At 36.6% G+C, this 27,522-nt stretch overlaps 1 protein-coding gene across 3 annotated transcripts in view; it reads left to right on the top strand.

Moving 5' to 3' along the window:
* Positions 1-27,522, top strand: part of mbd1a (methyl-CpG binding domain protein 1a) — a 315,995-nt gene that overhangs the window by 211,249 nt on the left and 77,224 nt on the right. For all 3 annotated transcript variants that reach the window (XM_039775021.1, XM_039775022.1, XM_039775023.1), the window contains 4 exons: positions 10,263-10,389; positions 11,038-11,076; positions 12,446-12,726; positions 13,313-13,395. In XM_039775021.1, coding sequence (XP_039630955.1) covers positions 10,263-10,389; positions 11,038-11,076; positions 12,446-12,726; positions 13,313-13,395 — 530 coding nt within the window. The remainder of the gene's footprint in view (positions 1-10,262; positions 10,390-11,037; positions 11,077-12,445; positions 12,727-13,312; positions 13,396-27,522) is intronic.

A 27,522-nucleotide genomic window follows, 5' to 3' on the forward strand; every position in this document is an offset into this window, starting at 1 on the left:
GTTGGTTACAAAAATCATAAGGGTATTTAGAACCGTCTAGTCAGGAACACCATTCTTCCAGTGCCAGTTTTATGGTATATAATTCATTGTTACCCGTGTCATAATGTTACTAATTGTTTCTGGAAAAATAAGCACAAAGGTAAACCTTGACAGATTCTGAGAATGTCTTGGAGCCTGAGTAACCTGGCATTTTTCATCAAACAAATTCACTTTTATGCTATGGATTCCATCTAAAATAACACTACTAAAATTTATAATAAACCAGTGATAATAACTGGAAAAAATGGCACAAATTTTAAAACCTGTTTAGTATTTTCTGGGTGTTTACAATTTAAAGAGTGAACTTGCCATTATGCATTTTGATCCCTGATTGACAAATTTAATAACAAAGATCTGTAGAACTTACATTTCTCCAACTTAATATATCTCACATGAGATTCCAGATAATTGGAAAAATAAGTTATATATCTTTAAATAAAATGTACTATGGAAATCAAAGAATTTTAATTGATAAAATATATATAAAAATACAGTAGTAAAACAGATTTCCAAAATTATAATTTATAAAATTTTGTAAGACAGCTGGTGCATTGGCAAGACCACAGAGCATTACCCTATTCAGTTATATGTCGATGTATGGCTGACTGAATTGAAGTGATTTGTATAGTTGATAGCAATAGGAAAACAGTAGGGTAATAATCTTGTAGAAATTGCAAAAAACAGTCGCAGTAATAAATATTTTCTTTATTATTTTACAGTGTCTTGTATGTCTTCTGACTTTTGGAGGGCTCTTTAAGGTTTATTTAGATCAGCACTGCTCCACGAGGTTAATTATTATACCTTCGGCCTGCACTGCCTTCCTTATATCAGTGTTTATAAACCTTTATGGTCCTACTTCACAGTTTTGCCTTTTTAAATTCATTGTTGATCCACTAGCAGCCATTGCAAACTGCCCCTTCAGTGGAATGAGCACGGTCATGGGTCCCTCTTGGTAAAGCAAACTCACTTAGAATCAGGGGCACATCACTACCTGTTGGTTTAACGACCCACCATAACCCACTTGCAAACCAATGACGCAACCACATAACCCACTGACAGCAACCTGGATCAGCACTCATTGGTTGAGAAACATTGGGTTATGCAATCCACCCGACCCACTTGTGAACCAGCAATGGTAACATGACCAACTGGTGGTGCAGCCCAGTTATTGAGAAACACTGTCTTAATGCGGACTCAGCATGTGGACACTAAGACTTGAAGATCAGTTTTTTTCTACTCCATTCTGGCAGGTAAAGGGTGATTACTGGTAACCCATGCCAGACCCACTTAGTCTCAATTGCAATCAATGACCTGTATACTTTGTGACAGACATATGGTCAGTTTGAAAATGCAGACAAATGTCTGGTCCCATATGGTATTTGTAATGGCCAGATGTGGTAATGAAAGCGGTTTTCTATTTATTTTCCTACTGTGATGCATATTAAAATGTATCCATTCCATCCATCCATCCATTATCCAACCCACTATATCCTAACTACAGTGTCACGGGGTTTTCTGGAGCCAATCCTAGCCAACACATGGTGCAAGGCAGGAAACAAACTCCGGGCAGGGTGCCAGCCCATCGCAGGGCACACACACACACCATGGACAATTTAGAATCACCAATGCACCTAACCTGCATTTCTTTGGACTGTGGGAGGCAACAGAAGTACCCGGAGGAAACCCACGCAGACATGGGGAGAACATGCAAACTCCATGCAGGGAAGACCCGGGAAGCAAACCCGGGTCTCCTAGCTGTGAGGCAGCAGCACTACCATTGCGCCAACATGCCGTGAATATCCAAATTAGCAAATATATTATTATTATAGTAAATATTTTTGTTCCTAATTACAGTAAGATCCAGTTAATTTATGCAAGATCTCAGAGCCCCATCTTTCTTCTGTACAAAAAATAAATAAATAAACCACACATATAGGAATCTTTATAATTTTTCTCAATATATTCCTCTAAAAAGACTTTAGATTTTACCCTTGGGCACTGGAGCTCCAGGTTAGAGATCAGTGGAACAATCGCAGTTCCTATGAGGAGGCAACTCTTAAGGTCTTTTGTTTTCTAAAAACATTATAAAATTCTTTGTGACAATTGGGTAACATGGTGATTGAACAACATGAAACTGTAGGAGGTGTAGGTTTTTGGATACTTGGAGGAAAACCGGTAGATTCCCAGTTCTTGATCTTTCCAGAATTCCAGTTAATATTACGATTTCTTTGTTTTAACCATGGCAATCCAAGAATATCTCAAGGTTAGTCACAATTAATAACAAAAAATGTAATTTGCTCCATATGGAGAATAGCAGCTTTCATCTGAATTGGTGGGGTGGTGGCCTCACAACCAATAGGAGTACCACCAATAGAGAGTATTTTGTGTTTAGCAGATAAAGGGATGATCTCTATATTTAAATCTTTAGTTTAGAACTGATAACCTATTCTGCTGCTCCATATTTGTCAATATAGAGAAAATTTTCTCTTTAATTCTTGCAGGTATCATCAGTAAATTCACTCTACTAAACCTACAATAAGCTTTCTAGTGTCCTTGTAACTTCAGACAGTTAGCAACTAGATGACCAAACCTTCCACATTAATAGCATAATTAATCCTGAGTATGTCACAAAATGGCAAGGTCCATTAACAATACAAAATAAAATAATAAATATGCAGAAATTTCTACATATTGAAAATGACTTTCAGTAAGAAAATGAATTTTACCAAGGATTACCTAAAGTGAAAAACATGTTTTAGCTGTAATAGATACACAGAATAATTTATTTAAAAAACAATATAAAGCATGAAGATATCATGATATCTAGGGGCATATCTCCAGAAGCTGCGTATTGTGACATAATTGGCATAGCACTCTATAAGCTTGCACCTCATGCAGGCGACATCCAAGATAACCAGTAATAATAATCCAGATAACATGTAAAAACAAACTAGTGTGTGATTCTTTTATGACTTTATTGGTTAACAACTTCTTATTTGATATTTGTCTTTTCTGTCCTTGGTTTAATGTTTGTTTTTGTATTTATGATTGTCCTTCTGCTTTTTACTTTGCTTTTGTTCAGCTATGTTCTTTTCTGCTGTTACTGCCTGATGCCATCCTTGAACAGTGCAGTTTCCATAATGATGACAACTGATTGGTGAAAATAAATAATAGCCAAGTTATATAAAAAACCCAGAGCTTTTTCATTTTATTCATGCAATCCAATTGAAGGAAGAAAAATGTTTTATTTTTATTTAAAAAAGAACCACACATTCTCTTTTTTAATCTGTTTTATTACTGCTTAGATTGTTAAAGCGTAGGAAAAGAGTGTGTCTGTCTTTAACACTAGAATCCCTGAAGCCTACTAAAAAAGTCCTAATTCCGGGCCACCTTAAATTCCTTCGCAGCTCCTCATCAGTGTCTTTGTTTTGCAAATTTACCAATCGGCGCAAGCAGCCTGCTATCCTACCCTCCCCGACACAGCTCAAGTTCTCCCAGCTCAAGTGTGTTTATCTGGGTGTCATGTGCCTGGAATTGTATAGGGTAAATAATAATTGTTATTTGGAATACATACATTTTTTATGTGTTCTGTGTCTACAACAATCCATGTAAATGTAGGATGACAGGAAATGCAAGGCAAGAAATGTTAAACACATAACTAAAACAGAAATGTTTTTCATGTTATAGTAATAATTGACAAAATGCTGACCTGAAGTGTATAATGTGTGAAGACTGAAGTCCAAGTATCAAATAAACACTTTCACAAAAGTTATAACAAAACAAGAGCACTTTTATTCAAAAATATATGTGTAAAAACTGAAGGCCAACTACCGGTTAACAAAGAGTTGACATGTCTGCTTCGCTGGCGCAGAGGTGTGAACTGCAGCCTCATAATCAAGAGGTTAGCGATTTGAACCCGGGTTCTTCCTGTTTTGAGTAGTGACCTGCTATTTTTATTACTATAATATAATAAAAACATACATTTGATTTGAGTCTGTAACACCCGGTGTACATTTTTGCTAACTGTAAAAGATTCGCTGAAGGGATATAAGCAGACACACAAACGCTGGTGAATCATGTTGTCTTGGTGGTATTTTGTTGTCACTTGAATTTTTTGTTATTCAGTTTTATTCATGAATAAAAGCACACTTGTTTCGTTATACCTTTGTGAAAGTTTTTATTTTATATTCCAGTAACCACTTGAATGACATCATATCTGTCTCTGCCTTTCTCGTGCATGCACACTCACATCCATGCATGAAAACGCCATTATTTGAAAATGCTGTCATTTGAATATAAGTTGTCATCTGAACGTTTGTGGGGTTTTTTTGTGTTTTTTTTTTTTCCCCTCTGATCTTGCCCAGTCTCCATGTTATGGTACACTGTACTGAGAATTTAGACAGACTTTATGGTGCCAAGCAGAGTTCTGTTGCGGTGCAGCCAGCGAAAGCAACAGGAAAAAAAAAAAAAAACACAGCGAAAGGAACAGGAAAAAGTTGTCTGTTGTTAGATTCTGCCTTTGTCCACAGTCTCAGAAAGTCCTTCTCCCGTGAGATGACTAGTATGTTTTCCTAAACAAGGAGTGGCAGTGCACTTTGTCTCCAAATCAGCTGTAATCCAAAACTTTATGACAAATTTGTCAGGCTTGTTTGAGATGTATTGCAAGAAAGAACAACGGACCTCGGTTGGAAACAGTTGCTTATCAATAGTAATATGTTGCCTTTGGTTGTAACTCAAAACACAGTTCTCACCAAAACATTGCCAGATGTCTGAGATCGCAGCAAATCTGTCATTTTTTGCTTGTTCTGCATGGGTGTCTTTGTTGTCAAAGCACAAATGCTGCATGATACTCTGATAGCAGTCATGGGGCATTGTATCTTTGATTGCTGGTACAGCAAATAGTTCTGACCAAGCATAAACCACAGCACCAACTGTGGTCGTCTCTGTTCTTGTGCAAAGAGTGGAGATAAACAGCATCAACTCAGAGAGGGAGAGGCAAGTTTGTTGTACCATGTGACAGAGAGAAGAAAACTGAATTTAAAAAAAAAAAAAAGCTAACTTTTACAGGTAGCAAAAATGTACACCGGGTGGCTCAGATCAAATGTATTTTTTATTACATAATAGTAATAATAACAGCTCAGTACTCAAAATGGGGAGAACTGGGTCTTGAGCCTGCAAGCTCTTGATTACAAGGTACGAGTTCTTACCTCCTGCGGTGGACTGGCGCCCTGCCCAGGGTTTGTTTCCTGCCTTGCGCCCTGTGTTTGCTGGGATTGGCTCCGGCAGACCCCCATGACCCTATAGTTAGGATATGGTGGGTTGGATAATGGATGGATGGAAGTTCTTACCTCTACACCAGCCAAGAAGGCACGTTGGTTTTCTGTCGATTGATATTTTGGCTTGGCTTTTTACTCATTGACAGTAACATGTAAATTAAATGATTTACTTTTCTTTGGTTATATTCTTGAATAAAAATGCACTTGTTTTGTTATACCTTTTGTGAAAGTGTTAATTTGATATTTGAACTTCAGTCTTCACACATTATACACTTCACATCAGCATTTTGTGAATTAGAAATGTTTTTCATGTTATAGTAATGTTTTAGTTATGTATTCAATATTTCTTGCCTTGCATTTACCCAGATCGTTGTAGACATGGAACACAAATGAAATGTACGAGGGAGTAGCTTTAAGTAAAACACAGGTCTACGAGTGGTTTTCAAACGAGGGGAAATGTCACCTGATCTTGCGCTGTGCAACGTTTTCTTGTTCCCGCATATGAAAAAAGAATTCAAAGGAAAGCATTTATGTACAATAGAGGAAGTCAAAGAAAAATCACTGCAGGCATTGGACAGTGTTCTTCTTCAGCAATTCTGAAGTATATATATTATTTAGTCTGTACTAGTGCATACTTCCAAACCTGACCTGATACAATTCCAGGTATCTCACACCCAGATAAACAGACTTGAGCTGGGAGAATTCGGCTGGGTTGGTGTGGGGGATTGGATAGTAGGCTGCTTGTGCTGATTGCCACATTTGCAAAACATTTGCAGAACAAAAGACACTGATGAAGATGGTATTACATCTTTTTTCATAGTCTCCAGGGATTCTAGTGTTAAAGAATGTAGCATAGTGCATATTGTGGTGAGAAGCCATGTAGCACAAAACATGTCTTTCTGTATGTGAAAAGGTTTGCACATACTGTTTCAACTGAAATCCATCTAGCAGCTGAAACAGTCTATCACAGAACCATTTTCATTATATTTTGGTGTTTACAATTGCATCTTTTCTGTGGTTAATTCAGACATGCATCTAAATGATAATTATAACTGTTTTGCATAGTGATAATCTCAGCAATTAAAAAATATGAATTACATTAATCAATAAATTAACACATAATAAACAATAATAAATAAGCACAAAAGGGAATTTTCATTTAAAAATACTCTGAATAAAAAAGATGACATAATAATTAAAATCTAATATATGCAAATCTATTTATATCTGATCCTTACAGATGAACAAAAACAATTAGATTATATACGCTTAATAAATAAGTTCACGTTGACACACTTTTCTATTTCATGGGAAACAGTAACTTACAACTTCAAATTATCACATATTAAAAGTGTTCTGTTGTTGGATTTTACCCAGCTTGGAAATCAAATACAAAATTGTTGAAGTGTATTACATGAGTGCCTTTTTATCTGCCACAAAGCACTTTTAAAATTATAGCTACAATGTTACAAGGAACAGCATTTTCAAAAGGTGTAAATTTTTAGTACGCGAGAAGGTTTGTAAACCCAATTTTTATTCACTAAACTGTTATTTTAATGAAGCCAAAACATGTATGGCATGGTGAGGCAAAAGTAAACTAAACTGCAAGTTTAATAAAATGCTGTAATAATAAGTAATGGTGTCTTTATTTTTGTTACAAATGTACATCATTTACAAAAAATACACATTGATAGTTTATTGATCTTAAAAACGGGACGGTTAAGATGAAACAATGAAATAAAGTTGCATAGGGATTCTGATTATATTTAAAAAAACAAACTGAAGTATGCTGTAGATTATGCAGCCTTACTCACCTAATATGCCTAGCACTCAGACTGCTGTGTTTTTGTGTATGGGTGGAAAACAATATAACATGATAACTACAGAAAAACTGACTATTCTTTTTCCAACAAATTCCCTTACGTTTGTCTCGTTACAGGCTCCAGACCTATTGGTTTTGGTTCATTTTGGTCCAATACTTCTCTCAATATTCTTCAAATGCCATTTTGAAGACCTTTATTCAATGATAACTTGTAACGTGTAGGCTGATTTTTAAACAAATAATTGCTCCCTGTGTTAGTGCAGGCACCAAGTTGGTTTGAGGGTGTGTAAGTGCATTTCACTCCATGGTCAGTGGAAGCACTGGCTGACCGTGCCGCATACACAAGCAGAGGTGGGTGGGTCAGTCGGGTACCTCAGTGATGCTGAGGGATCCGAGGTACGACTGCGGGTACGTGAAGGATGATGGGAAGATGGCTGACCCCTAGTGATCTGGTAGGAGCCATTTAAAGGCAACCAAGACGGGGTTCGGGTAGTGAGGACACAGCTGCTGAGTTTCCACCGGCTGTGTGAGTCATTGGTGAGCTGGGGAGATGAAGAAGGAGGTGGGCTGGGATCATCACGTTGCAAAAGGAACATTAAGAATCTGGTGACTGTGTGTTTTTAACCTTAATTTTATTAGATTATTTATTTGTTATGGATTAAGCACTGTATTTTGAACACTGTATGTTTTGGACTTGGTTGTTAATAAAAGCACCTGTTCACTTGTACACTTTCCCCTTGCTTTGTGTGCTGTGTCCTCATTCGCTGGCCCATCCCGGTCATGACTATCAACCGCGTCTGGTTCACGAAGCTCCCAAACAAAAGTGGGAGCATGGAGCCGACCTGCACCATAGAAATCTTTTTTAAATTTTTGCATGAGTAGTTTTTGAGATACATAATTTATTTAAATACACATGTACATACAGTACACATTAGGGCACATGCAAGAACATGCACACTTGAGTACACACAAATTAATAAGTGAAGATAGTTGATGGCTTGTTTGCCCAACCATAGCAGATGCTGAATAATGAAGAGAGAAAAATGAACACACAAACACAAAAACACGAACATATTCCCAATATAGATCTGTAAAGGTCGATAGGCACAGTGGCAAATCCTTTACAGGTACACGCTATAAAAGAGAAGCATCTTCACAGTCATCTTGTCTTCAGTCTAGAATTGATGACTGGATGAGCAAGAACTTTTTACAATAGCGAACCTATAAATTCACCCACAAATGGAATCTTAAATTTTTGCAAGCCTCACACATTACTTGAAAACAGTGCCTGTAATGCACATATGAATTCCAGACGTTGCCTTAGGCACGTCAGCCACACAAACCTGCTCAGCACCATGATCAGCTGATGTTGCTACCTCACATTCATTTCAATCACTTGTGTCAAAATCGGAGTCTGATAAGTCAGAGTCCAATTCAGCAATAATGTGCAAAACATCGTCAGTCAGTCATTATCCAACCAGCTATATCCTAACACAGGATTACGGGGGTCAGCTGGAGCCAATCCTAGCCAACACAGGGTGCAAGGCAGGAACAAATTCCTGGGAAGGGCACATGCACATACACTAGGGACAATTTAGGATCATCAGCGCACCTAACCTGCATGTCTTTGGACTGTGGAAGGAAACTGGAGCACCCGGAGGAAACCCACACAGACACGGAGAGAACTTTATTTATTTAAAAAATAATAAGCAAACTTTTGAATTATATAAAAAATATAATTTATTTTTAATTTGTCTCTTCTACAGTATATGTAACTAATGTAGGTTCCCACATTTTGTAAAATTTCTGTTTGCATTGGGTCTCTTGTTTGTAAGTTTATCTTGAGCTTTGAAAGATTCCTTATATTTAACAATTATGCTAAAAAAAAAAATGTTATAATGTTATGTGGTTTATTATCCTAACTCAAACAACCAATAACATTGATCATCAGCTCTAAACACAGCAGAAAAAAACCACATTTAGAATAATAATTAGTAAAGCAGTTATCTAACCTTACAGAGGCTTTTGCATAACAGAAAAACTGACATTTCAGGGGGCTCAAAGTTCTTTCCAGATCACTTTGTTTCAACTTCCATAATCTCAGCTGGTTTAATTTTCATGAGGGGCCCCTGTGAGCCTGGGCCTGGGCCCAGGCCCAACAGGTCCTTTCGGGGGTCCATCTCTTTATACAAATGACTAACAAACAGCTAATCAGCGGCTCTAATCAGGGTATGCTATGAGAAATGTAGTGAGTTTTAGAGTTATGTTTTCATACTTTTTGGTGCTTGTATTGATTGCAGTGATTCTTGCAGCAGGATTTTGAATTAACTGAAAAATGCATAAAGAACAATTTGAACAGCAAGTGAATAACCCATTTCAGTAGTCAGTCATACTAGAAATAAATGCTTCTGTCAAAGATAACACCTAAATTGTGTGTTGATTCATTATGTTGCTCTAAAATTTGTATGTACTTTTCTGCATTTTGGTGCCTTCACAAAAGTGCAAGTTGCCCAGGACACTGACACAAACCCATATCATCATAAACGCTGTCTTTTGGACTTATAGCTGGTAATGGTCTGAATGGTACTTTTTTCTTTGGTCCTGAGGACACAATGTGCGTTTTTTCCAAAAAAAAAGACATAGAATATTGATTTGTCCACAATACATGTTTTCACTTGGTGATGGTCCATCCCAGATGCCTATGAGCTCAGAAACGTCAACGGCAACACTGAAACACTGTTAACATATGGCTTCCTTTTAGCTAAATTATGGTTGTAAATAGCATTTGTGGATGTAACTATTTATTGTTACTTGATAAGGTTTGCCAAAGTATTTTTGACCCCATTTGATTACATTGTTTATTGACGAATGACATATCTTGCTATCGATATCTTTATATATGTATATATATATTTATATTATATATAAGCTTATGCCCTTGCTCTTTATGCATCAAAATTTCTCTAGATCCCTTGAATCTTTTAATTACATTAAGCAATATTGAAGGTGAATTATCAAAATCTACTATCAACTTCTTAAGTGCATTAAAAGTAGCTGTTTAGATGTTTCTCTGTTACTGTGTTAGCAGCACCCTATTCTTTATTTTATGTCTTTTACCATTATAGCCCTGATGGACTGCGAATGAGAAGTAAGATCGAGCTAGTCAGTTACCTTGGAGGAGAACTTGATCTATCAGATTTTGATTTTAAGTCGGGTTGTTTTGTGGATCCTGATACAATTAGAAAAGCAAATGTGAGTAATTGTATTTATTTTTTGTAATGCAGTTGTTCAGAATGTCAAAGTTAAGTTATTTTGCTAGGTGTGAATGCAGTAGGTAATAGACAAAACTTTTTTTTTTTAACCAGGCTTCAGAAACTGTACAAAGTTTGTCGCAGAACATTCACTTTGTGCTTTCTTTTATTAAAACACTTTCCTCATGATGTTATGCCTAGTAATATCAGTTATAGATCAATATTTCATTTTGGTGTCTGTTAAAATCCACCTCAATATTTTGTTAGTTAGAACTTGTTAGTGCTTACAGTCTATTAGCAGATTTTAGTTTAATTAATATATGTGTTTATTTAACTCAAAATAAGAACTGCTGAATATAACAGCTTACCTATTTTATGCAATAAAAACACTGGCAAAGTCGCAGAGAATTAATGGTGAAGAATAAAATCCAATACTGCCACGTTTCAAATAGGTTTAACAGTTGTGCTATTTTTAATCATGCTCAGAAGTATATCATAAAAATGAAATTATTTCTGTTTATTATGCAGTATAAAAGTATTTAAATGTAAAGCATTAGTATCTATATTACCGTATAATTAGAATATCTGAATTAAGATTCAGACATTTCTTGTATTTAATTATGCCATTTTTATTTTACCTTCCTTACAGCGATGGGACAGAAAACGCAATGACAAAGCCAAACCTGAGGTAAATTAGTCTTAAAGCTTTAATTATAAATTAAATGTTACATAATAATAAAGTATCTATCTCTATCTATATTGTTAAAACAGTTGTAATTTGTGTATTACAAGTATGTCATTTGTATAACACATTTATATTTTACCATTAATATTCCATTTAATAATCAGTTTGTTTTTGTTTTAGAGTGATAGGTTAAACTATTTGTGACGCTCTTTAGAAACATCCTTTAAAAACAAAATTATAATTATACTATTTCTTTTTAATTTAACATTAAAAAAAAACTTTTTACTATAATTTTACCTAAAAATAACAATGGCCAGTGTTGTGATTTCTAATTTATAACTCTTAAATCCTTAAGTTCAGGGTTCTACCTGTTTTGGTGGGTGCTGATGATATGGTTTGTACTGCTAAACCATGAAACATTGGGAGAGAGCTGAAAAAAGTCGCCACCTGTTTCTAAAAGAAAATAACTGTCGAAAGCTAGAGAATAAGTAAAATACATTTCAAGACATTGTGCAACTGAGTTTCCTGTTTATTTCATAGAAATTAAAGTGAATACATATATTATAAGCATTAAAATTTCAGCAAGTAGATAGATACAGTATATGTAATGTGTGTATGTGTATATATTTACTTAAACCCTAATCATTACCATAGCTATACAGCTCCCTCTTGTGTGTACCTTCTACTGGGATCAGTACTAGAATTGCTTAAAGAATAAAAAAATATATACAATACATTTAACCTCAATTATTAAATATCAAATAAAATCTCTTTCACACTTTATTATATGTCAAAAATCTATTTTTGAGAAAATTATTAAATTAAGTGCATTTGGCATTTTTTTTTTCATATCACAAAGTATCACTCTCTTGGGCTCAGCAGCTTACTTGATAGGAGGGTTCAGAATGCCATTTTTTCACCTTTCTAACTGATTAATCATAAAAGAGTAGTTGGTGTGTTATAGTTGAGAAATGAAGAATACACATGGAAATAAGGGTTCTTTCTTATTATAATTATATTAACTGATGTTCCATAAAAAAGTGTATAGTAAATTAATAAACAATTGAATTTGCAGACCTAATAACCTAATTTAGAAATACAGATTTTTAATATTCATCTATTTATTTGTATGTTTTATTATTACTTAAACACAAATATTACTACTCCTGTTATAATACAGATGTCTTTCACACATGGGATTTATTAGTAATATTTATTCAAATAATAGAGAAAACATACTTCTGGCCATAGGTTATGTGCCCTTTAAATGGAGGTTTGAACTATACCACATGTTTTACTCTAACTCTCTTTTTAAAAGTCTGTCAGTGGTTCTAGAAAAATACTGTATTCTCATGTGTTTGTTTTACTTTAGAAGAAGCCGAGAAGAAAGAAGAAACCTGCGATGGAGAATGATGGCATGCGAAAAATTTCCTATACCCCAGAAAAAAATAACAGCATGGAAAAGATGCATGGTTCAGTTAAGACTCCCCCTAACAAAATGCCCACTGTGATTAGAATGTCCCCATCAATGGTAATAGCCCCCCCAAAACAATCAACACCAAACAAGTTTTCACCACCAAAGACATCCTCAACTCAGAAAAAAGCAAGCTCAGGCTTTTCATCCTCTTTCCCATCTGGTGAAGCATTGGTTGTGTAAGTAGTTTAATTTTATTTTTTTGTTTTTAGCATTGCAATTGAAGAAAAATGTTTTTCACAATTTAAAGAAGATGCTGCAGGTAGCGTTCATTTTTAATTTCCATTCATTTATATCAAAATCCAAAAATTGCATTAGACACTAAACTGTGAGTGACAGTATCTGATTCCTTTTTCTTTGTGCATTTTTGTACCAGAGTCTTTAAAGTGTTATTTTCTCTGGTTTTCTGTAGCAGCTGCTGCATGAGTTTTTTTTTTTTATTGACTGATATATACCTCAATTCAGAGCATTTGGTTACTCAGAAGATTGCATTGAAAAATAATCCTTTATTTTGATTTATGGACATTTATTCTTCAGCCAAGAACAATGAACAGACACTTAGATACAGCATAGTTTTAGTGCTGCACATTATTTATAAACATATATTCATACACAGGATCACATAGTGATGTTATTCCAGGTACACGGCTATTTTATTAAAACAAAATTATTATTCCTTTTATGATGTTGAATATACAAGAAAAAGCAGAATCATTGCTACTAAGGTGCAAATTAAAAAAATATATGTATATTTCTATCTTGCAGTGGCTGCGATAACTGTGGACAGCCTTTCACTGATATTGTGTTTGCAAAAGCAGGACAGCAGTCTTTATGCTCAGATTGTAAACGTGAGTATTGTTTAAGAGTATAGCACCTACATGCTGTAACAACGCCAACAAAACACAATGTAGCATTTGTTGTGTTTCTTACTTAACTGTGTTCTGAATATTGAAATCGTAAAGGAGTTTGCAGGAGGCAGTAAACAGTATTTAGAGCTACCACAGATCCAGCATCCTGGGCTCATATCCCACACACGATTATCATCTGGGTGGAGTTTGCACATTATTCCTGCGTCTGCATGGGTGCTCCTAAAGTTACCCTTGTTTTACTTCCACATCCCCATAGGCTTGCATGTTAAATTAACTGGAGAAATTAAACTGGTCGCCATGCCAATGTAGGTGTTGGACGAGTGCATCACTGCGCTGTGTGATAGCACCCTGTCCTGAACTGTTTGCTACCTTTCACCCATCATTGCTGAGATTATAAGAAATTTTGGAGTTTTAAGTACATATATAACTAACACACAAGTTTATTATTTGTCTTTGGGTATTCTCCACAGTGTTATAGATTTTTAGATAAACAAAAACACCATATGTGCAGCTCAATTAAAACATGAGGTATAGCTAATAAAGGCAGGTGTTGGCAGACCAGAAGGCACTGATATGTATATAATGTAAGTAACTAGAAAACAATGAAGTTAAAAAGCAAGAGTAATGCCAGCACTAGTGAAGAAGAATAATATTTTTGTAATGTAAGTAACTCGAATGGCATTAATTTAAAAAGGAAGAGTGATGTCAGCAGCACTAGTGAAGAAGAATATGTTTTAAATGAGTATCAGTAAATGGGACAAAGTTGGTTTACTGATCTTGGTTAAAAAAACTGTGTTAGGTGAGGAGCATACTGTAGGCTAATGCTTTAATTGTGCTGCAGCAGAGATTGCTAAATGATAATCAATGCTTGTTTCTGAAAAGATGCAAGAATAACAGTGAAAACAGGCACATAATATAGCAGCATAGTTTAATCTAGACCAGCTGCCTGTTGTTATTGGTATTTTTAATTAATTTTTATTATGATGCTTTATCCTGAATGAGTTCTAGCTAATTATGTGTATCTTGTGTACTTTTGAAATTTAGGAATTCATATTCTGAAGTCAGATTTCAGGTTTGATGCATTTTGTTGTAACGCTATTTCATTTTTATTTGGTCGGTTTCATTTTGTGGATTCTATCATCATGATGTTAATAAAAAATCTCAGTGCTGTTGTGAATTTCAAGACCTTTATTTTTTGATATAACCTTTCTCAGATCATTTAATCTTGTCTGATTTTTGTTCTCATTTTGGTTTATTGATAGATCTGGTAGCTCTGTTTTGACTTGGCTGTTTTTTGTTTTTTTTTGACTTTGTGGATCTCCTGGTTCCTTTCATAAAATGTGCTGTATCTCTCTTTGAATCAGTAACTCCTAACTATAACATACTAGCCAAAGTCCACCGTAGCATAAGGCGGTTTAAAAACAGGAACGGAAAACGGTGAGAAAGGAATCTATACTAATAAACGGCAAAGCCCTCACTCACTCACTCACTCACTCACTGACTCATCACTAATTCTCCAACTTCCCGTGTGGGTGGAAGGCTGAAATTTGGCAGGTTCATTCCTTACAGCTTCCTTACAAAAGTTGGGCAGGTTTTATATCGAAATTCTACGCGTAATGGTCATAACTGGAAGCAGTTTTCTCCATTTACTGTAATGGAGATGAGCTTCAACGCCGTGGGGGCGGAGTTTCGTGTGACATCATCACGCCTCCCACGTAATCACGCAGTACATAGAAAACCAGGAAGAGCTCAAAAAAGCGCTTAAGAAAACATGCATTATATAATTGAGAAGGCAGCGAAACAATAAGAAGCGAGCGAGTGACATATACAACCATATTCATGAGTTCTGCTACTTCGGAAACAAAGCACGATGTAAACCTACACTTTAAATTAAGTTCATAGACAGGCTGCCGCTGGCGTTTGTAATTTAGTGCCTGCCCATATAATTCCGTCCGTCAGCGGCAATCCAATAGCAAACTGCCACGGGTAAATATTCACGGGTGAAGGACTGTGCTTATGGAGAGGAAGATGAGATGGTCAGGGTGGTGTTTGACACAAACTCAGCGAAACTGCGAGAGAAAGTTTTAAGTGCCAGGACTAAGGTAACATTAAATACAGCCATGGACATAGCACGAGATGGCACCAGCACAGCTGGGAACCTTCAATGCATGTACACCGAGCGGCTCACGTGAACTGACACAGTGCACAGATAAAAAGCAACAGTTCTAAAGAGCTGAACAAAACCGAATTACACAATTGAAAAGGCAGCAAAAATATGAAGCGCCTGATAAGCATATTCATAAATCCAGCTACTGCGGAAACAAAGCACACGGTGGAAAAAGTCAATGTCCCGCTAAAGGAAGACAGTGTAAAAAACCCGTGCATGCAGTGTGTCAGGTCTCAGATAAAGAAGAAGACGAGCTGTTTATTGATGCAGTAAGAAACGAATCGATGAATGAAACCTGTCATCTTTACAACGATTGACAAACACGGAATGTAACTTGAACACAACACATCCTACAAATACGAACCTGATTGAAAGAAATAATGATAATCAAATCCTTGATGACAGCAACACTCAGTAACACTCACAAAACAAATACTGTATATTGACAGTCATGTTACGTTATTTTTAAAATGTTCCCTTTTCTTTTTCTACCTTTTTTAACACACTACTTCTCCGCTGCGATACGCTGGGTATATATATATATATATATGTATATATATATATATATCCCGCTCTACATACTCGAATAATGGATACTTTATTCGCCATCAATGATTGTTTTGGTAAAGCCATACTCAGTGTATTCATTAGATGAACGGTAAAAAAGTAAGAGCGAGGGAGGATGACTCATTGAGGCATGCAGGCTGTAGTGCTGCGCCAACTCTATCTGAATTGCGATCACATTTGAAAAACATATCTTTTCAAGTTCTATTTAGTCCATATGTGTCAAACTCAAGGGTCGGGCCACATCCGCCCGGCGTAATTATATCCGCCCCGAGATCATTTTATATACTGTATTATTGTTATTAAAGCCCGGTATATGAAGCGCTGGTAACACAATAAACTACAGATCCCATAATGCAGCGCTTCAGCTGCCTTGCATCAGGGTAACCTGAATGCAATTCAGAAGATACAGAAAACAGCATAATTAAATAAGAATCTGACACTTCAGCGGACGCTTTAACCGTGCACAATCACAAAGTGATTTCAAGTGAAGCTGCTTTTATGGGAGACACAAATGCACCAGTTCACCTTGCCCCACTTTCCCTGTTGCCAAGTACTGTTAAACCAAGTCGTCACTACGGTGTTCCCAAATACGCACTTTGCTGATAAACTGAGCGCACTGCGCACTGAGTTTGCACGGTGCTTTGGTGACTTTGATGAACAAAAAAAGTCCGTCTACATGCGGCTCGAACCTTGTGCATGTTTGGCAGCACATATCTGTGTGAGAAGCTCTTCTCAGTGATAAAGACTAACAAAACAGCACACAGGAGTCGCCTCACTGATGAGCACCTGCAATCCATCCTGAGAATCTCCACAACACAGAACCTCACACCAAACAGAAACGAACTTGTGGCCAAAAAGATGCCAGGCGCCCAGCTCTAAAATGACATATGAGCAAAGACAACTGAATGATTTGATTTGTTATTGCACGTAAGAGCGGAGTCAACCGTTTTAACAAACAGCGTATTGCACTGATACGAAATAGCTGTGTGTGTATATATGTAGATATGTATGTATATGTATATATATGTTTATATATGTGTGTGTGTATGTATGTATATATATATATATATATATGTATTTGTATAGATATGTATATATATATATATATATATATATATGTTTATGTGTGTGTGTGTAAATATATATATATATGACAACAACACTCATCACTCACAACAGTGACAAAACAATTACATTGACAATCAGGTTACGTTATTTTCAAAATGTTTCCTTTTCTTTTCATTGCTTCTTTAACACACTACTTCTCCGCTGCGAAGCGCGGGTATTTTGCTAGTTCAGTATAGTAAAAGCTTAGGAAACCAGTATAACAAAAATAGCAAGGAGTGAAACCAATGCCAATGGTCGAGAGTGTACCTTCCTGTAGCAGGCTACGGAAAACATAGACATATATAGATAGACGCCACATTCACTCTGTTGCTCAGTCGACACGATAAGTCAACGCGTCTGCCCTATTGCGAGTGGTAAATGTGCCATTTAAACTAATACAGGTAGACGTGCAAACCGGGTTTTCTGATGAAAAAACAATAACGTTTTAAACAGTATCTAAACTAATAAAAGGCAAAGCCCTCACTGACTGACTGACTGACTCATCACTAATTCTCCAAGTTCCCGTGTGGGTAGAAGGCTGAAATTTGGCAGGCTCATTCCTTACAACTTACTTACAAAAGTTAGGGTCAGGGTTATATATATAGACTTAAACCCATTATGACAGCAGCAATCCAAGCTGTGAGAAAACAGTAAAAAGGAGGCGTGTCAGACGTCGTGGTACATTTTCTGATGCAGCTAGATCTAAAACAACTTCGTGGACGCTGCCGCCAAATACACAAAACAATTACTTTGACAATCATGTTACATTATTTTTAAAATGTTTCCTTTTCTTTTTCATAACTTCTTTAACACATGACATCGCCAAGCGGGTATTTTGCTATATATATATATCACAGCGACACTCATAACAGTGACAAAACAATTACATTGACTATCATGTTACGTTATTTTCAAAATGTTTCCTTTTGTTTCTCTTTCCTTCTTTAACACACTACTTCTCCGCTGCCAAGCGCGGGTATTTTGCTATATATACTATAGATATAGATATATATATATAGATATATATATAGATATGAGAACAACACTCATATCAATGACAAAACAATTACATTAACAATCATGTTACATTATTTTTAAAATTTTTCCTTTTCTTTTTCATACCTTCTTTAACACACTACTTCTCTGCTGCGAAGCGCGGGTATTCTGCTAGTTATTTACATACAATAGATTTTGGCGAATCGTTTACATACAATTATTTATATCCATTTATACACTAATAATGGAAATTATTAAATAATAATATTAATAAATTATTATTATTAAATAATTCCTCCGGTATAAGTAACATTTCTCGGACTGCTTTCTTCCATCTCCGAAACATTTCTAGACTTTGTCCTGTTCTTACGCACCTCAGTACTAAAGTATTGGTTAATGCCAGAGTCACCTCACGTATAGATTACTGTAATGGTATTCTATCTGTTATCCCACAAAAACATATCCATCGCTTACAATTTATTCAAAATTCTGCTGCCAGGATAATAACCTGCTGTTCTAAATCCACTGAACATACTACACCTATTCTCTGTCAACTTCACTCCGTTAACTACAGAATACAATACTAAATACTGCTCTTAACATTTAAAGCTCTCCACAACCTCACTGATCTCCTACAGACTGACACTCGTCTCCCTCACTCAGATTCTCATCTGCAGCTGTACTTTCTGTACCACACATCAAACTCTGTGCTACTCAACTCGGGAATTCACTTCTCTCTCATATACATCAGCTCGATTCAATAACGCATTTTAAAAATACACTCAAAGCTTATCTTTTCAAACTGGCATGCCAATTGTGAATTTTGCACTGTTACTGCCACATATCATTGTTTGTTTGCTAATTATTGCTGTTTGATCGAGAGCGACTGTGGATGCGGAAGTAGGATTAGAGATGGCGGGCGGGCCACTGTCATGCGTATCCCATGGTCTTAGAGTTGGTGGGCGGGGCTCTCTGTCTTGCTTGCCCTTAGTTAGAGTTGGCGGGCGGGGCTCTGAGTTGGCGATCGTGGCTCTCTGTCTTGCGTGCGGTGTAAAGTCAATGTGGCTCAGAAGTGCATGTGGACTTTTACACAGACGAAAGCGACTGAGGCGGTGTTTGGTGAGTTGTTGCGTGCCTTGAGAGTAACGCTGGACTCGGGAGGACGGTTACAGTTGGCGTGCGTGGCTCTGTCGTGCGTATCCCATGACGCAGTAGGAGGGTTAGAGTTGGCGGGCGGGGCTCTTTGAGCATATCCCATGGTCTTAAAGTTGGCGGGCGGGGCTCTGTCTTGCTTGCACTCACTGTCTTGCATGCCCTCAGTGTCTTGCGTGCCTTTAGTGAATTATATATTGTCATAAAAACGAGTCCAAGACATTATAAAGGTTTGAGGCAGCCACCCGTATATTGTTTTTCCCAGCTGCAAACAAACAATGTGCATATCACAGAGTCCAAAATAGAACTGCCAAAATAGCCTAAGATGGAGGCTTTAAAGGTCTTGAGAGGAACTGATGTCATCAAAGGGGCTGGCTTCGAAAGTGACATCATCAAAGGGGGCGGCTTCGGAAGTGACATCATCAAAGGCGCCGGAACCTTGCAGGGTTTCCCGGGAAAGGTCTGTAGGGAACTGAGAAAGACAATCAGCGCACTCCTCCGCCCCTGGTCGGATGTTTTATTACAATTACTCGAGCCCTTTATCTGCCTCCTACTTGCACGTGTGTGACAATATATAGATGAGACCATGAGATGGAACCACCTGTATTCTAAGATTGATTCAGAAGAATCAGGTCAGCAGGCTCAAAATGAAAACTGAACTGGCTACTGACCTTTATTTCAATCTGTTGGATGAAATAATGCACATACCAACTTATCTTTTCCAAAGAAAAGTTTCTGTGGGAACACAATTTGTGATAGAAGATGGGCTATATCTATATCTCTTAGCTTTGGGAGATTAGTTTCAAGCCTACCTTTTCTAACAATTTAGTTAATGTAGCTGGTGTGATCAGTAAAAGTAAAATCTCTGATATGATAGTAAAGCAGCAGAGAATTTGATTAGTACTGCTATGTTGTAAATGCTGTCCCATTAACATTTAAACCCTAGATTGTTTTGATAGATGGGAAGCCCATTGGTAGTAGTATTTTGGCAGTTTACAAGCTCACTAGTAAATTTACAAAAAAAAATTGTTTCATCATGAAATTCGGGGATTCTGATTTCAGGATTAATGCATTTCACTGCAATACCACTTTGTTTTTCATGGGCACTGTTATTTTGTGGATTCTGCTGTCATAATCTGGATAACAAACCTTTTGCGACTTCCACAATTTAGTTCCACATTCTTAAATCTTTTGCCCTTGTCCCGTACCTTTGCTTTTTGTTCTTGTTTTTTCTTGTTCTGGTGATTCTCGTTTTTGATCTGTAGTATAGTAAATAGATAATCCCATACAGCTCTATTAATGTTTTTTTCTGCATCCAAATATTGTAAGACTGTGTATATTACATTAAACAGGCACATGTAATTTGAGATTGAGCATATGTCTTTAATAAACCCCGTTTGGTTTTGTGATGTTACTGAGGGCAGCACTTTCTCTGTCCTTCTAGTATCTTAACATCATTATTCAGCTTTTACTTTATGTTAAGTTACACCTATGTTTGTGGGAGAATAGCTCAATAATAGCCTTTATATGGAATAATTCATCACAAAGTATAGTGCAAAGCTATTTCATCTAAAGGATAGTGACTGTTGTTATCAGTTAACTTACAGGTAAGCTGGTGTGTTGGAAGTGGAAGAGATGTGAATTTAGAGAGAAACCTTTTATTAATGCAGCATCTCTCTCAGACTTTTAACTGTTATAACCAGGTTAACTATTGAAAGAATGGCTTTTAGGTTAAATCACCTTACTCTATATTTTAAATTAGTGCTTAGCATCTTATAGTTGCAGAAGCATATGCACTAATTTTTCACATTAATCATTCAAGAACTGTAAGGTGTGATTGCCTGCATCTCTGGAAGCAATAGGCTAATGGACACTTGCCAGCATGTATCTCAAAGTATGCATGTTTGCATGTTAAAGATGACTTTCTTACAGATAAAAACTTACAGATTTTTAATCTTTAATTTTTTATCTTCCCGATAAAATAATCCAATGCTTATATAGATGTGTGAGACATAAAATGTTTATGAAAAGTATAATGGAAATTCAGAAAAGGCATTCTTTTATTTCTAAATAATTCCTGTGCATTTTTCTGCTGTCACATCCTGCTCCTTGATATACACCGATCAGCCACAACATTGCCACCACTTGCCTAATATTGCCACAAAAACAGTTCTGACTTGTCAAAGCATGGACTGTGGAATCTGGAATGAAGATGTTAGCAGTAGATCCTTCAATTCCTGTAAATTCCGAGGTAAGACCTCCATGGATAGAACTTATTTTTCCAGCACATTCCACTGATGCTCAATCAGATTGAGATAAGTGGAATTTGGAGGCCACGCCAATACCTTGAACTCTTTATGTTCCTCAAACTATTCCAGAATAGTTTTTGCAGTGTGGCTGGGCACGTTATCCTTCTGTAAGAGGCCACTGCCATCAGGGAATACTGTTGGCATGAACTTGGGTACATGGTCCACAACAATCTTTAGATAGGTAGTACATGTCAAAGTAACATTGACATGAATGCCAGGGCCCAGGCCATTATTTTCCATTGCTCCATGGTCCAGGTCACACACTCGTACCCAATGTCGGTGCTTTCAGCTGTGGACAGAGATCAGCATGGGTACTCTAACCAATTTGTGACTATTCGTCCCCATACACAGAAAGCTGCAATGCACTGTGTGTTTTGACAACTTTGCTTCATGGCCATCAATTTGTGCTATGGTAGCTCTTCTTTGGGATTGAACCAGACAGGCTACCCTTTGCTCCTCACGTGCATCAATAAGTCTTGGACGCCCATGACCCTGTAACCCTGTGTCCGGTTACCCAGTTGTCCATTACTGAACCACTTTTGGTAGGTGTCAATTACTACATATCTTAAACACCCCATAAGACCAGTCATTTTATAGGTGCTCTGACCCAGTTTTCTAGCTATCACAATATAGCTTTGGTCAGAGTCACTCAGATCCTTACGCTTGTCCATTTTTCCTGCTTCCAACAGATCACCTTGAAGAGCTGACTGTTTAGTTGCTGCCTAATATATCCCACCACTTGACAGGTGCCATTGTAATGTGATAATCTATGTCTATGTTATTCACTTTGCCTATCAGTGCTTTTAATAATGTTATGACTTGTTGGTGTATACATACTCTTTTTTTCATAATCAAAGGCAATGAAGTATGCCATTTTACAAAAAATAAATTAGTTTAATACAACTATTTTATATTTAACATTACCTAGGACAGAACATCAGCCCCAAACTACATTTTGCTTTATAAATAAAGCTTGGATATCTCTACCCTTTCAGCCACCATTTTTCTTTCATGTATTTCAGTCCAATATGATAACGGTGTCAATTGAACTGCTTTTTTTAAGTGTGATTGTAATGTCACTCTATTATTTAAAAAAAAAAAAAAAAAATCTTGGAAGGAGATGAGACATGATTTTTCTCAGAGAGACACTTTCACGTTCCACGAGATGAATCTTTGTGCCAAGAGATTTAACCACGCCCGGGTCCAGAAATTAAAGACAAAGAGTAGATGACAAAGTAGAACGTCGTAATGAATTCAAAAACGTTGGCATGGTTAGAGCAGGTTAGAGATAATGGAAGTAGGAAAATTCAACAGATAAAGGATAGTAAAGATCGCATTAGCGCAAACAAACGAAAATTATTACTCTGTGAAATAATGGAACAGTGAAAAGAGATTGAATATATTGTTCGGATTTAAACTTTAAGTCTGAGACTTGTAGATCTTCTAATTCGTGTTATCAGGGAAAAAAAAATAGTGTTTCTTCCCAATGAAGAGGCATATCCACGAAAATTAAAAGAATTGTTTCGTGAAAGTGAAATCCCACGAGTGAAAAGTTCAAGCCCTGCGAGACAAGAGCTTATGCAAAGAGATTTGAACCACGCACACGGTTCAATCATTTCCCATTTGTGTGAATGCTATTGTCAGACACATTTCTTAGAGAGAGAAAGAAACTATATTCGCTCATGGGCAGTTACACGTTGCGTTGTCACGATGTACCTCCAAACACGGAATCAAAATTCAATGCGATATTGATGAAAAGGTAAAAGCAAAAAGAGATTGAATATATGCACAGGCAGGGGGGTTGGTGAGCGAAGTGAGTAGGGGGAAAAGCCCCCTAGTAATGCTAAAAAGTTCCTTCTGCAATCACAATTTCTGTTTGTCCACATGAAACAATGTCTTTCCTAGAGAGTTCCAATCAATTTAGTGGAAATTTCGGGCACTCATTCTTCAAGAATAAATGTCAGAAAAAATGTTTTTGTTGGTATATGTCAAGTACAGTAAAGTTTTGAAATTACACAACCTCCATTTAAAAAACATCAGTGAATTGGTAAACTTGTTTATCTTAACACCAAGAAACATTCTTTGTGACTTCAGTTATGGATTAGTTTACTGTTTTAAATTTACCTTGAAAAAGGTAACTTTAACTTGTATACTTTCCTCTTTGACTCGTTTGATAGCAAATCCCTAGGAGCAAAACACTGGTATAAGTTAATGAATTGTTGGGGGGTTGCACATTGCACTAGCCACTTTCACACCAATTCACTTCTCCTGTTGCTTGAGGTAAGTTAACTGTAAATCTTAAAAAATCAGAATTAGGGTTAAGGTTGTGTCAGTGTAGTTTCTCTGACACTATAATTTATTGGCAAGGCTCCACACCTGCTTTTCATCTTGGTCTAAAGCAGCAAACAGTTTTACTTTGCGATTAATACATTTGAACTAACATTAGTTACAGACAGTCCACAACTAACAATAGGACATCAAATTATACCATTTTTACATCACTTGAATTTGAATCTACTGCCTATGAAATCTTATAAGCCACCACAAGACTATCTAGGTTACATTTTTAGCTGCATGCTATTGTAAAGTACTGTTAAAAAGCATGTACTTAATGTCCTCCACTAATGCAGGAAATTGCATTCCATTATCATCACTATTTTTTTAATATGACTCACTGTTACAAAAGTGTTTGCTAAACAGAAATGTGATGACTTTTTTGATTTATTAAAAATGCTCCAACTTTCAAATTAAGTCCCCAAGTGCACCTGAAATTTATGTCATGCATACATTTTATAAAGTGAAGTATGCTTATAAATATCCTCTAAATTCAGTTTATCTATTGATAAATGTCTGAGAATGATGATCAGAAGGAACATTTCAGAAGGTTTAAAAATGTAGGTCTCAATTTGTTTTTCTAAACATTTAAAATATGTATCAGACATTCATATAATCCATAAACCTAAAAAGATTTAATCGATTTAAAAATGTTATCTCTTACAAATATTTTAAGAGAAAATATACAGTGAAATGCCAAGAAAGCACATCTATTTAACAACCAAAAACTAGCTGAATATCTCTTTTTTTTATGCAGTTTGAAGTGGCTCGAAATAATCAGGAATATTTCTTATATCTTACACAAATACTGGTCATGCACCTTGCAGTTTTAAGATTAGCAGCTTTTTTCAATTGTGATACAAATCTGTGTATATGTGTAGCAGTGTACTATGAGCTTCTGGATGTGGAAATATGTTTTAATGGATTACAAACCAAAAGAGGGTGGAATAAGTAGCCAAGGTACAATATTACTACAAATCGCAGACATTTCTTATCACACCCTCTGCCCACTGATCTAGCTATGGATGCAGAAAATTGTAAAAGACACAACCGGCTCAATAGTGCATCTGAGCAAGGCAGGCATCTGGAACTCTTGACAAAGGAGCAGTGCAATTATATAAAAAGAGGTTACTGAATACTAGCTAAAAATGGTAAATTGAAATGCAAGTTGTGTAAGTGACAAATTCACTTGTTTGAGTTTTCAAGCCAAAACTTAAGCTGGCAAATGAATGGAGCTAGTCAGCACAATAAATCAAAAGCCCACAAAAAGGCTATAACAATTCTCCATTAACACTAGAATTACCAGAGCCTACGAAAAAACTCGTAATTCCGTCCCACCTTAAATCGCTTCTTAAATCCCTTCACACCTCTCCGCCAGCGCCCTTTGTCTTCTAAATGTGCTGATAAAGAGAAGCTTGGAGCAGCCGGCTATTCCATCCCCCCACCAATTTAGAACGTGCACAAACTTCTCTCAGCTCATGCCTTGATTGAGTATCTTGGAGTGAAGTGGAGTTTTAGAGTGGAAATAATAGATCGTTGTTTGGAACACACGCATTTCATGTCTGTTCTGTTTCTACAGTAATCTGTGTCAACACATTGTTAAAACAGAAACTTTTTTTTATATTCTAGTAGTAGATGACAAAATGTAGGCATAAACTATATAATGTATGAAGCCTGAAGTCCAAATAGCAAAGAAACATTTTCACAAGAATAACACAATTGCGCTTTTATTCAAAAATATAACTGCAGAAACAAAAAGCCGCCTTAACATGCGACATTGACAGCAGTTTATTGTAACTGCCTCCGTGGTTCAATAGACTCAGCCCCCGCTTGGGAATCAAGAGGTCACGAGTTCGATCCTGCGCCCCTCCGTTTTGAGAAGTAAACTGCTCTTAGTCTTACTGTTTTAGAATAAAAGCATACATTTGATTTTCTTTCTTTTTTTTTTTTTCTTCTTTATTTTGCCTTATACAATTTCTTATTAGAGGTGTGCGATATTGGGGGGAAAAAAAATCTCGATATTTTCTGGGACTTTGACAATGACGATAATTCCAAGATAATGTATTATTTGAAATTATATTGAATTATATTTTTGTCATCTATAGCTTTACTTATACTTTACAGGTCTTTTTGTATTTTTAAACATCATAATTAATAAGATCAATTTAACCTAAACTGCATTTTATAGAGGAACCCCAAATTACTCACCAATCACAATATGAAGCCTATGCCCAAAACAAGGTAGTCTCTTCCAGTTATTAATCCGTAGTGCACTGACAACGTTAGCCCCGCTGTCTGTTGTCATGCAAACCATGCGGTCTTCTTGCAGTGACCATGATGTCAGCGCATCTTTCAGACCTTGCGCAATAATGTCGCCAATGTGATTTTGTGGGAAGTAGGATGTTTGCAAACAGAAGCTTTACAATTGCCAGTTTCCTTCAATGAAATGCACCATCAGGGAAAGGTATGGCTCGGATGTTCGACTTGACCATAAATCCGTTGTTGTGGTAAAATGTGAATCCTTTTGCAGTTTATACGTCAGAGTTTGGCTACAAAAATCATACAACTTAGGCAGAGCTGTTTGACTGAAATATTTTTGGCCAGGCAGTGTGTACCTTGGGTCTAAAGTATCTCTCTCAACCACTTGAATTGGCACCATATCTTTTGCGATGTAATTGGTGACGGAGTTTGTTATATCATGCCATCTGTTGCTTTTCTTTTCGTAAGGCACTTTTTTTACAGAATGAGTCCGCTAAAGTTTGCCGAGTGTGTTTTTGTGCTTGTACCTTGGTTACTTTAGACTTGTGCTGGACAGTTGGCTCCTTAAGCTTTTCGTATTCTTTGTATTCTGTACAGTGGTTAGTTCGCAAATGGTGAAACAAATTAGTTGTCGAGCTGTCTTTAACGGAAATTGATTTACCACATAGTTTGCAGATTGCCGTCTTTTGAGCAACATCAGTCTTTTCAAAACCAAACCACTGCCATGCGAGCGAGAATGAACCATGTCTGGCAATTAACTCTGACGACGTAGATGGCGAGGCTGTTTTATCATCTGGCGCTGTTTGTTCACTCATTTTGAGTCAGGGAGCAATGCTAACTTGCGGCTTGCTGGACGTGCATGCCTACGCAACTCGCTTTGTGCACCTCGCACAGTGGTCTATACTATTGCATTAGTGAATGAACTCTGTTTCTTTTTTTTGCAAAGCGAGTTACATACTTGATAATTTAATCTCGCACATTGTTAAAACAGCAATTAAGATATAATCGTAAACGATGTATATCACACACGCCTATTTCTCGTATTAGGAATTTGTTAGTTTTCGCATACCCCTTGGAGTCAGAGCGCAGGGTCAGCCATTGTACAGCGCCCCTGGAGCAATTACAGGTTAAGGGCCTTGCTCAAGGGCCCAACAGAGTAGGATTTCTTTTGGCAGTGACAGGGATTTGAACCGGCAACCTTTGGGATACCAGTGC

This window comes from Polypterus senegalus, chromosome 13, assembly GCF_016835505.1.
Source record: "Polypterus senegalus isolate Bchr_013 chromosome 13, ASM1683550v1, whole genome shotgun sequence".
Classification (NCBI taxonomy): Eukaryota; Metazoa; Chordata; class Cladistia; order Polypteriformes; family Polypteridae; genus Polypterus; species Polypterus senegalus.